This window comes from Trachypithecus francoisi, unplaced genomic scaffold (genome assembly GCF_009764315.1).
Source record: "Trachypithecus francoisi isolate TF-2019V2 unplaced genomic scaffold, Tfra_2.0 Lachesis_group16, whole genome shotgun sequence".
Lineage (NCBI taxonomy): Eukaryota > Metazoa > Chordata > Mammalia > Primates > Cercopithecidae > Trachypithecus > Trachypithecus francoisi.
In genome coordinates, this window is record NW_022681461.1 from 365664 (window position 1) to 380276 (window position 14613).

A 14613-nucleotide genomic window follows, 5' to 3' on the forward strand; every position below is an offset into this window, starting at 1 on the left:
CGCTTCTAACCAGAGTATTTTGAGGTCTTCAAGTGTTTCCCTCTTCTTAAATCATAAAGATGGACATAAGTCTCCTAAAGGAATGAGTGGAATGCTTTTGAGTTGTAAACCTGGGTGGGTCATTGTGTGACTGACGGTGGTGCCGTTCTGTTGCCCATGAAGGAAACTTGGCTCTGATGTGTCAGAGCTTCTTGGTTGTGTTCAGTCAGGGCAGGAAAGGAGCCATGTGTAAAGGGAACAAAAACTAAATCTAGCAGCTGTAGTTGGAAAAGTCAACTGGATGCTTGCGAGAAAGCAATGTGATCTAGTCCTTAATATCTTCTGCCTTATTGTGAGGAATGCAGTGTGAATCCTAAGACAAATTCCAGGGTTTTAAAAAAGTACAAAATAGTAAATAATGTATTCAGACATCTTAAGTAAAAACAAGAGCTTAAACAGAAAACCTCTTTTATGTAAGACTCCCAAAATGCAGAAAGGTAAGTTTGGTTTTGAACATTTTAAAGCTGTGCAGTCTAGTACAGCAGCCATTAGCCATGTGTGGCTGTTAAACACTTAAATGCAGCTATTTTGAGTTGAGATGTGGTGTGAGTATAAAATGCACAATGAATAGTGAAGACATTGAATGAAGAAAGACAAAATAGCTTAATGTCTCCCGATTGATTATAGTGTTAGTGATATTTGGGATATATTAGGTTAAATATTGCTGTAGTGAATTTTATAATCATTAAAATGGAATAATTGAGAAAAGCCCCATTCCTTATTAACCAAAGGTAAGATGGCCATTGTTAGGCATTTTAAAACCCCATAAACTCAAGAGTGATGGAAAAACTCCAGAGGAGACGTGTAGCTTTTTACCCACCTGAGCATAGACCAGATTTGCAACTGTTGCTCTTTATTTCAGCTCTTACATTTTTGTTTATAGGAGTTTTCAAATGCCAGGCTGTTATTTTTAATTAGTGCTTAAAAGACTTTGCTATATATAGTCATTAGGCTGTGTTTCGATCAGGGTGGAATACCGCCGAACCGCCAGGGCCTGTGATGGGGATGGACAGACCAGAGGGGAGGATCAGAGCAGGCGCCGGGCACCTGTCACTTGATGTCCGGAAGCCAGGAGGTGGCCCCTTCCGTTTAGCATAAAACATGTCCTGTTCTTAACTTACAGCTCAACTTACTTGTGATGTATAACCTCTTAGAACCTTTGAGAAGTATAATAGGTTTTATTTAGTTGCTTGTTTTATACTGCGCAAACTATGTCCTGGTGCTAGACAAGGCAGTCTCTTCAGCTGGAGCCCTGGTGGTGAGGTGCTGGGGTCTCATTACATCTCTGCTCAGTTTATGTGACTAGTGTGGTCTGTGTTCATGTGATTCACAAATATTCCACTGTTCCACTCGGCATCAGGAACATAGAAATGACAGGCAAGGTTAGCTACCCTCAGGAAGCTTACATTCTTCTGAAAAGACAGTTCCTAAGTAAATGGACAAGACAGCTTGAGACGAGAGCGGTGAAGGAGAGAGACAGGACAAGTCGGGCAAGATTTCCCTAGATGGGGGTCCAGGCCACTCAGAGCAACCTGAAGGCAGGAGGGAGCTGACCACAGAGAGCGCGGGTGTGAACTTGGTGTGTGCCGGCACAGGGCCAGGAAGCCTTTTCCATAAAGGACCAGGCAGTTAATATTTCAGACCGTACGCTTTCTGTGGCAGCTCTTCAGCCTTGTGGCTGTAGCATGAAGCTGCCATAAGTAGTATAGCAGACGTGGCTGTGTGCCAGTAAAACTTGTACGGACCTGAAACTTAAATTTGATGTAATTAGCCCATCTCCAGATAATTGTTGTTTTTTTTTTCCCTGCCTTTTCTTTTTATTTATTTGGAGATAGTTCTCACTGTTTTGCTCAGCCTGGAATGCAGCAGTGTGATAATAGCTCACTGCAGCCTTGAACTCCTGGGCTCAGGCAATCCTCCTGCTTCAGCCACCCAAGTAACTGGGACTACAAGCATGTGTCACCACGTGTGCTAATTTAGAAAAAGAATTTTTTTTTTTTTTTGAGAGACAGGGTCTCACTATGTTGCCCAGGCTTGTCTCGTACTCCTGGCCTGGAACAGTCCTTTTGCCTCAGCCTCCCAGAGTGCTGGGATTATAGGTGTGAACCACCATGCCTGGCCCTTTTTCCTTTTTAAAATGATTTGGAAACATACACACCATTCCTGGCTGTAGGCCCCATCCGTGGTTTCCTGACCCCCGTGCCAGGCCTGCAGGGTTGAGGTCAGGGATGAGCAGGGGCCAAATCAAGTGGAGAGAGGGAGGATAGACCCTGGTGTGTGTCTAAAAAACGTGCCTACACCCAAACTCTGGAGGTCCTGGCATGTAGTTAATTATACTGACAGCTTATCTCATTGTGAAGTTTCCTTGAAATGTCACTCAGAACCAAAAAAGCAACAGGATTTTGGCCAACCAGGGTGTTTTCTAGAAACTTTATTAGTGAAGTGTGATTTATTATAATACTAAGCGGGAATTTCGTTGAATAATCATCTGCCTTTAAGTGACAGGACATTTCATGGGAGAAAGAATTGTTACTTGGTAGAAAAAGTCTCAGGGATGCCTGCTGAATTCTTGGTGCTTCTCCTTGACTAAACGAATGAGGCGCGTCCCTTGCATTTGCTCTCAGGGCTCTTATATACGGAATAAGTGGCAACCATTTGAGAGCGGGCCAGAGATTCTGGAGTGAGGCAGGCTGTGTACTGAGCACGCTGTGGAGAGTGGCTGTGGGCGCTGGACCCGTGTTGAATTAGGTGGCGGGTGCAGAAACCCTTGCCCAGGCTGATGCGGCAGGTCTGTAGTACAGTGCAGGGGGTTCGGACCTGGTGGGGGCAGATTCTTCACCTGCTGTGCCCCCTGTATTTTCGAGCTATGCGGAAGGGCTTCCCTTGCTCTACCTGTGACCGAGGTGCATATGGAAAGCTGCCTTTCCAGAAGGTAAGCTTGCTGCCTCCAGCTGCTGCTGCTCCTCATGGCAGAGTGCACGGAGGAGTTTTGTTGGCTGAGCAGCGTGTTCGGGATGGAGCGGCTGGAAGGGTCTCTGCTGTGACAACCCTGTTCCGTGGTTGCTTTAGCTCCTGGGCTGCCATCCCCATCTGTCCCTCGCTGCCTGCATGTGGACGGGCCGGGACGGGCCCACCCACAGAGAGAAGAAAGGAGGACGAGATTACTATTAACCATTCTGTGTGTGTTGCTTCTGTGTATGGGCTGTGTTCACAGAGCGTCTGATCTGTTGGTCTGATTTTCTGAGTGTAGCACTGAGTCTGCTGTGGCTACTTGCCAAGGGCTTTCACGTCGAGGGGTTGTGGGGCCAGGGTTCTGAATACCGTCTCGGGTTTTGCACACCCTGCCTGCCCTCCGTGTGCCTGCATCACGTGATGTGAAGCCCCAGGTGTATGCTCTTCAGAGAGGCAGTGCCCCCATGTCCAGAGTGTGAAAGGAAAAGGGCTCAGGGACAGACAGAGTGAGAGCGTGGGTGGAGTAGGCAGACCACCCCAGGCCACCTCCTGCCTTGCCACCCTCTGCAGGGCGGGCACAGGTGGTGCTCCTTGGTGCTCCTTGGCCTGGAGAGTGAAGCTGACCTCAAAGTCAGCCGTCTCGTATGTAGCAAGCCTCAGGCCTGTTGGTTTTTCGCTGGGCCACTGCAGCCAGCATGGAAAATGAGCCGAAGGGCAATCCAGTCCACAGAAGCACCTTGTCTCTCTGCAGTTTTTGAGTATATTTTTCATATGGCCATAAAAGTTTAAAAAATGTATTTGACAGCTAACTCTGGGAACAAAAGAGGTTATCTAAGATCCCTTTTTAAGTAACACATTTCCTGCCTGCCTTAGCGGGTCTCTTAAGCTGTAAAAACAGCTACCCATGGCAGTGAGGTGAAGATCCTGGACCTTGGCTCTCTGACCTCTTTCCCCAGGAGCTCCGTGACAGACCTACAGGCAGCAGCATCTCTGCAGACTCCACCGAGCGCCTTCAGACTGGGGCTGTGCCTCGGGAGGGGTTTCCCCAGCATTGTTTTGCTGGTGGCCACGATTCCGAAAGGCCCGTGCTGCAGCCTGCTTTGCTTTGAGTTTGGTTGATATGCTGAGTGAGAACATGAGTTTTCTGGGAGAAGTCGTTATCAGCACCCGTTCTTCCCTTCCCTGTGTGGGGGAAATAGTGTCGATTGGAAGGAAGAGGACTCCTGGATTGGATTGGAGCAAGGAAGTGTGGGTGTCATGTGTTGTGACTGTCTTCCCCGGGGTGCCACCTCACTGGAGGTCTCCCTTCACGGTCTGGCCTTGTGCCTGGACCCACATGCTCGTGTGCACGTGAGCGGCTCTTTCTGCTGACTGGCAGCAGCTAATTGACAAAAGGCAGTTTCAAAAAAAAAATCTCATTTAGTAAGGTGTCTGCATAGAGTGGAGTGGCTAGAAAAAGATGGTTAACATTCAGAGGCCACGCTGAGCCAGCGGTACTCTCCCGAAGTGCCAAAGAATGTAACCTTGGGAGGCTCTACCCTTTCATGTAGAATTGCAGACTAAACTAGTAGGAGCAAGTGAATGTGAGGAACCAGATTGTAAGAACATACCTGTTTCAGCACTCATCCGGCTGCCTTCCAGGAGGGAAAGGGCACAAGGTTGACTGGAAATGGAAAAAACGTCCAGCATCACAGGCCTGTCCCGTAGCAGGGGAGGTAGATGAAGAGGCCCTGCATACGCTGTCTGATGGCTTTGGGTCTCCTCTACCTCCTTTTTGTTTGTTTGAGATGGAGTCTCGCTCTGTCGCCCAGACTGGAATGCAGTGGCACAATCTCGGCTCACTGCAACCTCCACCTCCCAGGTTCAGGCAATTCTGCCTCAGCCTCCCGAGTAGCTGGGATTACAGGTGCCCGCCACCACGTCCAGCTAAGTTTTTGTATTTTTAATAGAGACAGGGTTTCACCATCTTGGCCAGGCTAGTCTTGAACTCCTGACCTTGTGATCCACCTGCCTTGGCTTCCCAAAGTGCTGGGATTACAGGCGTGAGCCACTGTGCTCGGCCTCCTCTGCCTCTTTTGATGCACTGTACGCAAGCTGGTATTTATCTTTTTTTTTTTTTTTTTTTTTTTGAGGCGGAGTCTTGCTCTGTCGCCCGGACTGGAGTGCAGTGGCCGGATCTCAGCTCACTGCAGCCTCCGCCTCCCGGGTTTACGCCATTCTCCTGCCTCAGCCTCCCGAGTAGCTGGGACTACAGGCGCCCGCCACCTTGCCCGGCTAGTTTTTGTATTTTTAGTAGAGACGGGTTTTCACCGTGTTAGCCAGGGTGGTCTCGATCTCCTGACCTCGTGATCCGCCCGTCTCGGCCTCCCAAAGTGCTGGGATGACAGGCTTGAGCCACCGCGCCCGGCCAGTATTTATCTTAATATGTTGTTACTAATACGTTGTTACTCATTGTTTACTTGGGAAGAAAAAACCGTAGCATTTATTTGCAGTCCAGAGGTGGAAGTTGTGACTCCAGCAACACAATCGTATGACAGCTTTAATGCTCACTTCTGAATTTCATTTGGGCCAAAAGCGTCGTTCTGTGGTTCGAGCACTTAATGATTAATGGAGCTCTAGAGGGACTTACCAGAGGGCAAGGATTGAAGGTTGAACGGTTGTTACATCTCCAGATTCCAAAATGGATCCATCGCTGTGGTTTTGTACCTGCCTGTAGGTGCTCACACTCTGTCCGGTAGAGATGACTTGGGTCTTCTGCTTGGAGATGTGAAGTGTTCTGGAGCGTCTTTTCCCTTTTCCTCTCCTCCGCTTCTCCTGCTGGCTGCCCTTGGTGCAGGCGAATCCAGGGCCTCGTCACTCAGCCAGCTGGCTCACCACATCGTCGTCCAGCATTGTCAGGAGGCACCGGTGGAACAGCCCTACAAGGCAGGGTTTCAGATTGAACATGAAAAAGGACACCATTGTGGAGTGTCGGAGTCGTGTGTGCAATTAGTGAAGTGCTTTTATGGAGTAAAATACAAGGAACCAGGTCCCCCGGGGGTCCCGAGAGGGCAAGTTGACACCTCCACCTGGCAACCCACGGAAACTCAGCATTAGGCTGTTTCTCACAGTATCGTTACAGGTACAGGGGTCTGGCTTAATTGGCCCCTTGATGTCATCAACCTTAGGTTGCAGATCAAGAGGCCAGATACCGATGAATCTGAACTTTAGAACATGGCCTGTGAACAGTGTGACTTCAGGTTTTTAGAAAGCCGAGACCATGCTTGTGAGGGTCTCCCTTTGACAGCATTATTTGACAGGCTGTCCCTTTGACAGAGCATTATTCTTTTTCTAGAGTTTAAAAGGTGGCTGGGTATAGATTGAGAAAAGGGATTAGGGTAATTGTCTTTAGTTGCTTTAGACCTATCTTTTTAAACCATCTACTTTTTATGATAGGAGAAAGAATAGAATTCTTACGTGACTCTGGTTTTGTGTATTTTTTCTTTGTCGTGTTTGGTTTATGAAACATTTAATTGATGCTTCAGAACTTCCCTTCAGAGTCAGAACGGTCTGTCTCTCGGTACATCTTTCTTAGGGTGTTCTCTCTGGTGTTCAGTTCAGTGCCTCTGGAACTTTCCTGTGGGAAGCAACAGCATCTCCCCTGTTACACTGTCATAAAGGGATTTTTTTTTTTAAATAAAGCTGATCTAAAATCACAAAGAACTTTCTTTTTTAGATTAATAATTTCCTGTGTTATTCCTCAAGCTAGGGATTGTGTTTTGTTTACCATGAATTTATAGCAAATGAAAGTAAAGAGAAAAGCGAGCCATGGACAGCATAATCTGGCTAATTTTTCTTAAATGGTCAGCTTAGCGTTTATCTGTTAAAAGAGGGAGGGCATTTAATAGGCGGTTTTTAGCTGCAGGTTCAGCCAGACTTTGTTAGAAAAGTCAGTGGTTGCAGAGTGTCCCTGCTGTCTGGCCCAGGGTTCAGCAGCAGGTCCACTGGTACCACGATCTCTGAGGATGGGAGGGCCTCTGCGTTTGCTCCATGGGACGCTCTCCCGTCTGTATAGATTTTCTCAGAAAGATGGAGATGGAGATTGACATATATTCTGAGGTCTAAGTAGCAGTGCGCTGATACTCTTCTTCCCGTATAGCCAGGGAAACAGCAGCATCTCAATTCGTTTTGTGTCCAGAGGTTTCTTGAGTGGTATTAGTGCACTGGGCTTTAATTGGCGCTTCTGGGTTCTTTACAGCTCAGTCAGTAGTTTACATACGTTTGTATTAGATTTCTGTTCTGAAGGCCACACTAAAAACCACACAATTTTCTTTGAACACTGCCATCTCCTTACAATTGTAAACTGAGCCATATTCACATTTAAAGTATACCTTAAATACCCTGAAAGAGAGGGCTTACTTTGCCACAGCTCTCAGCATAGCTTTCCAGGTGGCTTTTCTTCCTTCTGGTGCCTTTCCTGTACACCGTCTTTGCTGTCTAGAACGGTGGCACACCAGGATGGGAGAGGTGGATCTCTGGCCTTCAGGCTGTGAGGACCTCAGAGCACAGATAGGGTGTGGGCTCTACACCTTGTGTTCGGGCCGCTCGCATGGAGTCAGCTTGCGGGGCACGTTCCCAGGCCCACTCTGCATGTAAATGGTGGAATTTGGTGTGGATGGGAGGGATGAAATGTAGAACATAAACACAGTAGAGATCAGCTAAACTTCGTAGGGTGGCACTAAAAATGATCTTTAGGCTGTTCAGTCTCTGCATATTGCTTTGCTGCAACCTTGAACCACATGGAGCTGTGTTCTGTAGACCACCTGGTTTTGTCCATCCGTGGGTGGAAGCAGATGCCCAGGCTGGGCACAGGAAGTTCCTAGGCGCTGAGGGAACCAGCCACCAGGAGCAGCCCACAACTGACCCCCCCCCCCATGGCCTCGGCTCTCAGGGCTCCGGGTGGCTTTTCTCGAGCAGACCGTGTAGAATTGTGTCTTTCGCCAAAACAGCCGTTCTCAACTCGGCTCTTCAGGTGAGGGGTCGTTGTTTTTAGTGACTTTTGAGCTATACTTCACATACCGTGAAGTTCACCCATTTTAAAGTATACAATTCAGTCATTTTTAATATATTCACAGAGTTGTACAACCATCACCTCAATTGCTTGCAGAACATTTTATCATTCCCAGAAGAAACCCAGTACCCTCTGGCTGCCTCCCCAGCTCCCGAGTCCTAGGCAAGCACTTGTTCTTCTGTCTCTGTAGATTTGCCGGTTCTGGGCCTTCACATAAATGGAATTATATGTAATATTTGGTCTTTCGTGACTGGCTTCTTTTGACTTAGCGTAATGTTTTTGGGGATCATCCTTCTTTGTAGCATGTGTCATTACTTCATTCCTCTTTACTGCCAGATACTCTGAGTCGTGTGGACGGCCGGCATTTGTTTCTCCAGGCGTCAGCTGATGGACATGGAGGTGTTTCCACTGTTAACTGCTGTGAGCACGTGTGTGTAAGGTTCTGTGTGGACATATGCCTTCACTTCTCTTAGGCATATTCCTAGGAGTAGAATTGCTGGATTATGTGGTAACCCTTGTTTAACCTTTTGAGAAACTGCCAGAGTGTTTGCTACTATGTATGGCTAGACCATCTTCCGTTTTCTCTAGCAGTGAGTATGGGTTCGGGCTCCGCCAGCACTTGCTATGGTCCGTCTTTGTGATTTTAGCCACCCTGTTGGGTATGACTTGGACCCCACTGTCGTCGTCATTGCTTTTTTTTCCCCCTGTTGACCATTTGCATATCTTCTTTGGAGAAAGGTCTGGTAAGACCTTTTGCTCATTTTTAAATTGGTTTGTCTTTGTATTACTGAGTTATAATAGTTCTTTATATAGTCTAGATACAAGTTCCTCATCAAATACAATTTGCAAAAATATTCTTTTATTCTTTGGGTTGTCTTTTCACTTTGATGATGGTAACCCTTGAGGTCTAAAGACTTTAACTTTTTTTTGTTTTTTGGGATGGAGTCTCGCTCTGCCGCCCAGGCTGAGGTGCTGTGGCTGGATCTCCGCTCACTGCAAGCTCCGCCTCCCGGGTTCCCGCCATTCTCCTGCCTCAGCCTCCCGAGTAGCTGGGACTACAGGCGCCCGCCACCTCGTCCGGCTAGTTTTTCTTTTTTTTTTTTTTTTGTATTTTTTAGTGGAGACGGGGTTTCACCGTGTTAGCCAGGATGGTCTCGATCTTCTGACCTCGTGAACTGCCCGTCTCGGCCTCCAAAAGTGCTGGGATTACAGACTTGAGCCACCGTGCCCGGCCTTAAAGATTTTAACTTTAATGAAGTCCAGTGTATCTCCTTTGTTTTGTTGAAACTCATTGCCAGGGTCATGAAAATTTATGCCTGTGTCTTTCCGAAAAGTTGTGTAGTTTTAGTTCTTTGGTCTCTGGAGTTTATTTTTAAGAGCCTGTTTCTCTAGCTCTTGAAGAGAAGGGTGTCAGAAGAAATGGCCACTGAGGAGAGACGGGGAGGGAGGCTGAGTTTCTTTCATGGATGGAACGTGGCTTGGCTGGAAGCTGCCGGCTCAGGATGCCGCGTGGGTTTCTTCTCCTCCTTTAGGCCTCAGTGTGCGTGGCCCTTCTTAGGGAGCTCGTTCACTCCCTGCGCCTCATGCACCCTTTCCTGGCATTTGTCACCAACACGAGTCTACACTTGCTGGTTTACTGGATTTTTCTTAAACTTCCTACTGAACTGTAAGCCTCTAGAAGGCAAGTGCTTCTCTGTGTTAGTCACTATTTTATCCTCAATGCCCAGTCGACTGACTTGTTGGAGAATGATGTTTCCTGGATTTCATGTCTGACACAGCAAGGTGCTGGGAGAGAGTCAGCCATCCTTCAGACTTGGGGAGGCCCTCCAGGCTGAATTCACCTCCAGGGAAAGCGAGGGAAGGGGACACCTGTCCCCAGAGCTTATCAGAGGGGGTAACCATGGTCACTGTTTCTGCCAGCAGTAAAAGTCCTTTTCAGCTGTGAGTTTGAAGAAAGAAGGTGGAGTGTATTATTTTCTAATTTCAGAATTACATATTGAGATGGATAGCCATTCAGTGAGCAGTCGCAGTATGGAAGGAAGGCAAACTGTGCCATATTTCAAAGTGGACCCCATGTGGGCTCCCACGTTGTACTTTTTGGAGCCTTTAATAGCACCACTGTTATTTGAAAGAGCCTATTTGGAGGAAAATAAGAAGCATTCCAAGTTTTCAAAAGTAGTTAAGATTTGTCCAAGACCACACAAGGGAGCAAGGTCGCCTCCTTTGTCATACTTGACGACAGTGTTTGATGCTTGTCGTCACTCTTGACCCTCACCATGATCTCCATGCGCATGTCGAGTGTGATGGCCCTGGCAGCACTTGAGATGCCCCCCATTTTGCACATTGCTGCTGCTTTCGCTCTAACCGGTGAGATGTGGACAAGAGCTATAGGTACTGACGCCAGCAAGGGCAGTAAGAGCCGCCAATGCTTCATTTGTCCTCTTAGCCCTGTGCCTAGGAATTGACTAACCTGGCTTTGCGGCAGCAAATAAAGTAACTTTTAATTTCCTTTAGTTTAAAAAATAACATTCAGATTGCAGCCCTTCAGAAATAAGGAGCAGAAAAGGGTGAGAGAGAAAAGAAGAGAATGAAAACACAAATGTGGACAGCTCTGATGTGATCACCGCACAGCAAGAGGTTCTTTTCGTCCTTCCGTGAGACCGTGCAGGTCAACGGCCTCCACCGCTCCCGAAGCCCCCAGGGCAGTGCTCCGCTGGAATGCCGTCTGCCTTGTGGCTGCTCTGCAGAGACCCTGACCAGCCAGTCAGCCCACTGTAAAGCCAAGTTAAATCTAATTTAAGGACACAAATTGACAAAGCAGGTTTGTTTATTGCAGGGTAGACTTATTAACTTAGAAAAGCCATGAGCCCTGGTCTTTCTGTTTACAGAAATAAAATGGAACTCTAAATGAGGTTTAATGGGCTTCCCAGATCATGTTCCCTGGACAGATTTTTTTTTTTCCTTCTTCAACAGTAAATTTGAAAATCAAAAGGACTGAAAAGAAAGGGGAGTGCTTCCTGTTATAAATAGGACTGGCAGCATTCTTCACAGCATTTTATAGCCTCTCACTGTGCATTATAATTTCAGAGTAGCTGAAAAGCATTCCAAGTTTTCAAAAGTGGTACATTCACTCAGAAGCATTTATCAAGCATGTGCTATGTGCTGGGCATTGGACAGGCCCAAAGATGGCCCAGAGGCCCACGCACTCCCCAGACTTGCATGATATGGTAAATAAATAGAACAGACTAGAGGAGAAGGACATGGCGGTGCAGAGAGCAGTGGGAGCTGGGAAGGCTACGAGCCCAACTCTGAGAGTGGCCAGTGGGGGCACCTTGGGAGCTGATCTCTGGGCTGCAGAGGTGAGCTGGGAGATGTGGGCGCGTCAGATCACTCAGAGTGAACCTGGGTCTGCTGGATGAGCTATGGCCACAGCAATGCCATCTAGTGTCACAGCAGATTTCCTTGTGCCCCCCTGTCTGCTGACCCCAGCATAACTTTCTTGTTAAAAGGCTGAAGGCTACTCGGACATACTTGAGACTTTGTAGTGTCATCAGAAGACGGACAGACAGTGAGCTGTAGTGTATGAACAGAAGGGCACCATGACAGTAAATGCAACAGTGGCAAGCAGAGAGAAGGAAAAACCCAAAGTAATATACAGGTCAAGCCTCCCTTACCCAAGATGCTTGAGACCAGAAATGTTTCAGATTTCAGATTTTTTTTTTCAGTTATTAGGATATTTGTCTTATACTTAACTGGTTGTTTCCCAAATCTGAAAATCCAAACTCTGAAATGCTTCAATATCCCAAACTTTTTGAGTGCTGACATGACCTGCCCACGCCGCCCTCCCCCCGTGCGCGCGCACACACACACGCACACACATGCACACACACACAGGCACACACACGCACACGCGTGCGCACACACAAAATGCTCACTGGAGCAGTTCAGATTTTGGATTTTTGAATTTGGGATACTGAATAAGTATCTGTATTGATTGTTGCTGTTGGAAAGATCAAAATTGAATTTGACATGATTGGCTAGAATTTCATGTACACTGGATTCCATATTTGTGTATAGTCATCTGCTTATAATTTTTAAATGTTTAAAAATAAAGCAAGGAAAGCAGCTACTAGAAGGAGCCCTATGTGCTTTTGTAAGCGTGGTGACGAGCGTGCACCAAACTGAATCCTGGCTCCAGGACTGCCGTGGAAGACAGCGGGGGCCGTTCCTGTCTTTGGTCTTGATGGTCTTTGGTGGTGGCACTGCAGCTCCCGGAAGCAAGTTGGGTGGACTGGCTGAGTTCCTAGAGCTCATCCGTTCTGTCTCGCGCCTGTAGCCACGTCTGCTCAGGCCCTCGTGGATGCTGCTGATTTTTCAGGCAGAGTGATTTTTTCTTTAAGACACTGGTTTTCAGACTCTGTCTCCACTATTGGGGTACTCTAAAGACATAGTACCCCTTTTTAATGAGTCTGACTCAAGATGAATGCCAGAGCATGTTTTTTTGTATAGGGGAATTTGACCTGCAGAGGGAGGAATAAGGCCCAGGGTGTGAGGACCAGCGTTTAGGAGCACCCCGGATTTTCTGGTGGGGCTGTGCTAAAGCTGGCCCACACCCACTCACAGGGCCATGGTTCACCTTTTGCCTCATCTGTGTGTTCAGCGACATGGTGTTGGTGGATGCTGGGGGGCAAACACCAGTGTACCACCGTGTATGTGGTGCTCTGGGAGCCATAGCTTTGACACTCGTCTAGAGCAAGGATCAGACAACCCCAGCCTGAGCCTCTGCAGCCCACTGCCTGTTCTTGTAAATGTTTTATCCAAAGGCAGCCATGCTGTGCCCACGTATTTACATGTTATCTAAAGCTGCTTTGACCAAAAAGCCAAAAATGCTCAACATCTGGCTCTTGAAAGAAAAAATTTACCAGCCTGTCTTCTAGAGTTTACTAGGAATCTGGTTCTGAAACATGAAGATATCTTGGGTTAAAAAGAGATTGGGGCCAGGCTCATGCCTGTAATCCCAGCACTTTGGGAGGCTGAGCCTAGGAGTTAGAGACAGGGTGCCACTATTATCCAGGCATAGTGGCACGCACCTGTAGTTCCAACTACTTGAGAGGCTGAGGTGGAAGGATCACTTGACCCCAGGATTTGGAAGCTGCAGTGTGCCATGATCATGCCATTGCACTGCAGCCAGAGTGGCAGAGTGAGACTCTGTCTTAAAAAAGATTATTTTTAAGAAGAGATTAGAGTGGTTCAAGTTGTGAGGAAGCTTCAGCAGCTTTTCTGTTTCCAAGAAAAAAGCAATCAAATAGCGGGGAGCCCCCTTCACCATCTCCTAGTTAAAATTATGGACATACAGACGTGCCCATCGTCATGGGCCCTGTGTCCCGAATCCGAGATGTGGTTTCTGAGCGGCCTTCCTGGGCGTGTGCCGTTTTTCTAGCGTTGCAGGAAGTCCGAGGAGCAGGCTTCCCTCCGCACTATGTTTCTGAGCCTTCTGGAGTTCAGCTCCATGGAACCCCTTGGGCAGTATGTGGTAAGTTTCCTGCAAAGGCAGAAGTGGCGTCTGGCTGGGGCTGAGGCTGGGGCAAGGCTCAGGGAGCCATCTTTACAAATGGTTTGCGAGATTCCCCGGTGCCTGTCCCTGGGAGACTCTTACTGCTCCCTCTGCTGTCCTGCTGCGAGTCTCAGACCTGGCCCAGGCTTTTCCTCAGCCATGTGGTTCCTGCCTCCTGTCTGGTGCCAGCCCAGCCTGTCTGTGGCGCTCCCTGCATACTGGCGCTCTTCTGACCTCCATCCTGGGGAGCGGGAGCTGGAGTGGGGTCTGGTCAGAGCAGCTTGCCTGAGCCCACGAGGGTCCAGCCTGGAGCATCGGGCTCTGGAAGCCGAGCTGGTGTGCAGGTTTTCACCCTGTGGGGGAGTCAGGACACAGTAGGTCATGAAATCCATCTAGTAGGTCACCAAGCAGCATTTTAAACAAGGAAAGAAGAGGCCGGGCGCGGTGGCTCACGCCTGTAATTCCAGCAGTTTGGGAGGCTGAGGTACGTGGACCATTTGAGGTCAGGAGATCAAGACCAGCTGGGCCGACATGGTGAAACCCTGTCTCTACCAAAAACACACAAAAATTAGCTGGGCCTGGTGGCACATGTCTGTGTTGCCAGCTACTCGGGAGGCTGAGGAAGGAGAATTGCTTGAACCCGGGAGGCAGAGGTTGCAGTGAGCCGAGATCACGCCACTACACTCCAGCCTGGGCGACAGAGTGAGACTCGGTCTCAAAAAACAAAACGAAAAGAATAAAAATACCAGACTGCATTGCGTGTAGTAAGGGAAAGCGTTGGAAAAGAACACTTTGAATTCAGTGTGTGTCTGTATGTTCTACACATACACATTTGTGGATACGTCTGCACACATAAGTATGCGTACGTGTTTGTACTGACCATCCCTCTGCCCCGCACCATTTCCCAGAGCCTGTCGTGCAGTTGGCTGCCATGAACATGCTTGGGATCAGTGAGCCCCATCCTCATAGCCAGCGTCTGTGTGTGCTTCCTTCCACGTGCCTTTTGGATACCCAGACT

At 48.1% G+C, this 14613-nt stretch overlaps 1 protein-coding gene across 22 annotated transcripts in view; it reads left to right on the forward strand.

Annotated features, from left to right (window-relative positions):
* The window catches only part of AOPEP (aminopeptidase O (putative)), a 378597-nt gene that overhangs the window by 344002 nt on the left and 19982 nt on the right, over positions 1–14613 (forward strand). The window contains exon 15 of one of the 22 annotated variants that reach the window (XM_033236596.1): positions 13482–13574. The exons of 17 other annotated variants lie outside the window; for them this stretch is intronic. In XM_033236596.1, coding sequence (XP_033092487.1) covers positions 13482–13574 — 93 coding nt within the window. Of the gene's footprint in view, positions 1–10574; positions 13058–13481; positions 14094–14613 lie in introns of those variants that run through there. 4 more of the 22 variants (XM_033236594.1, XM_033236605.1, XM_033236611.1 and 1 more) reach the window with 4 other exon arrangements.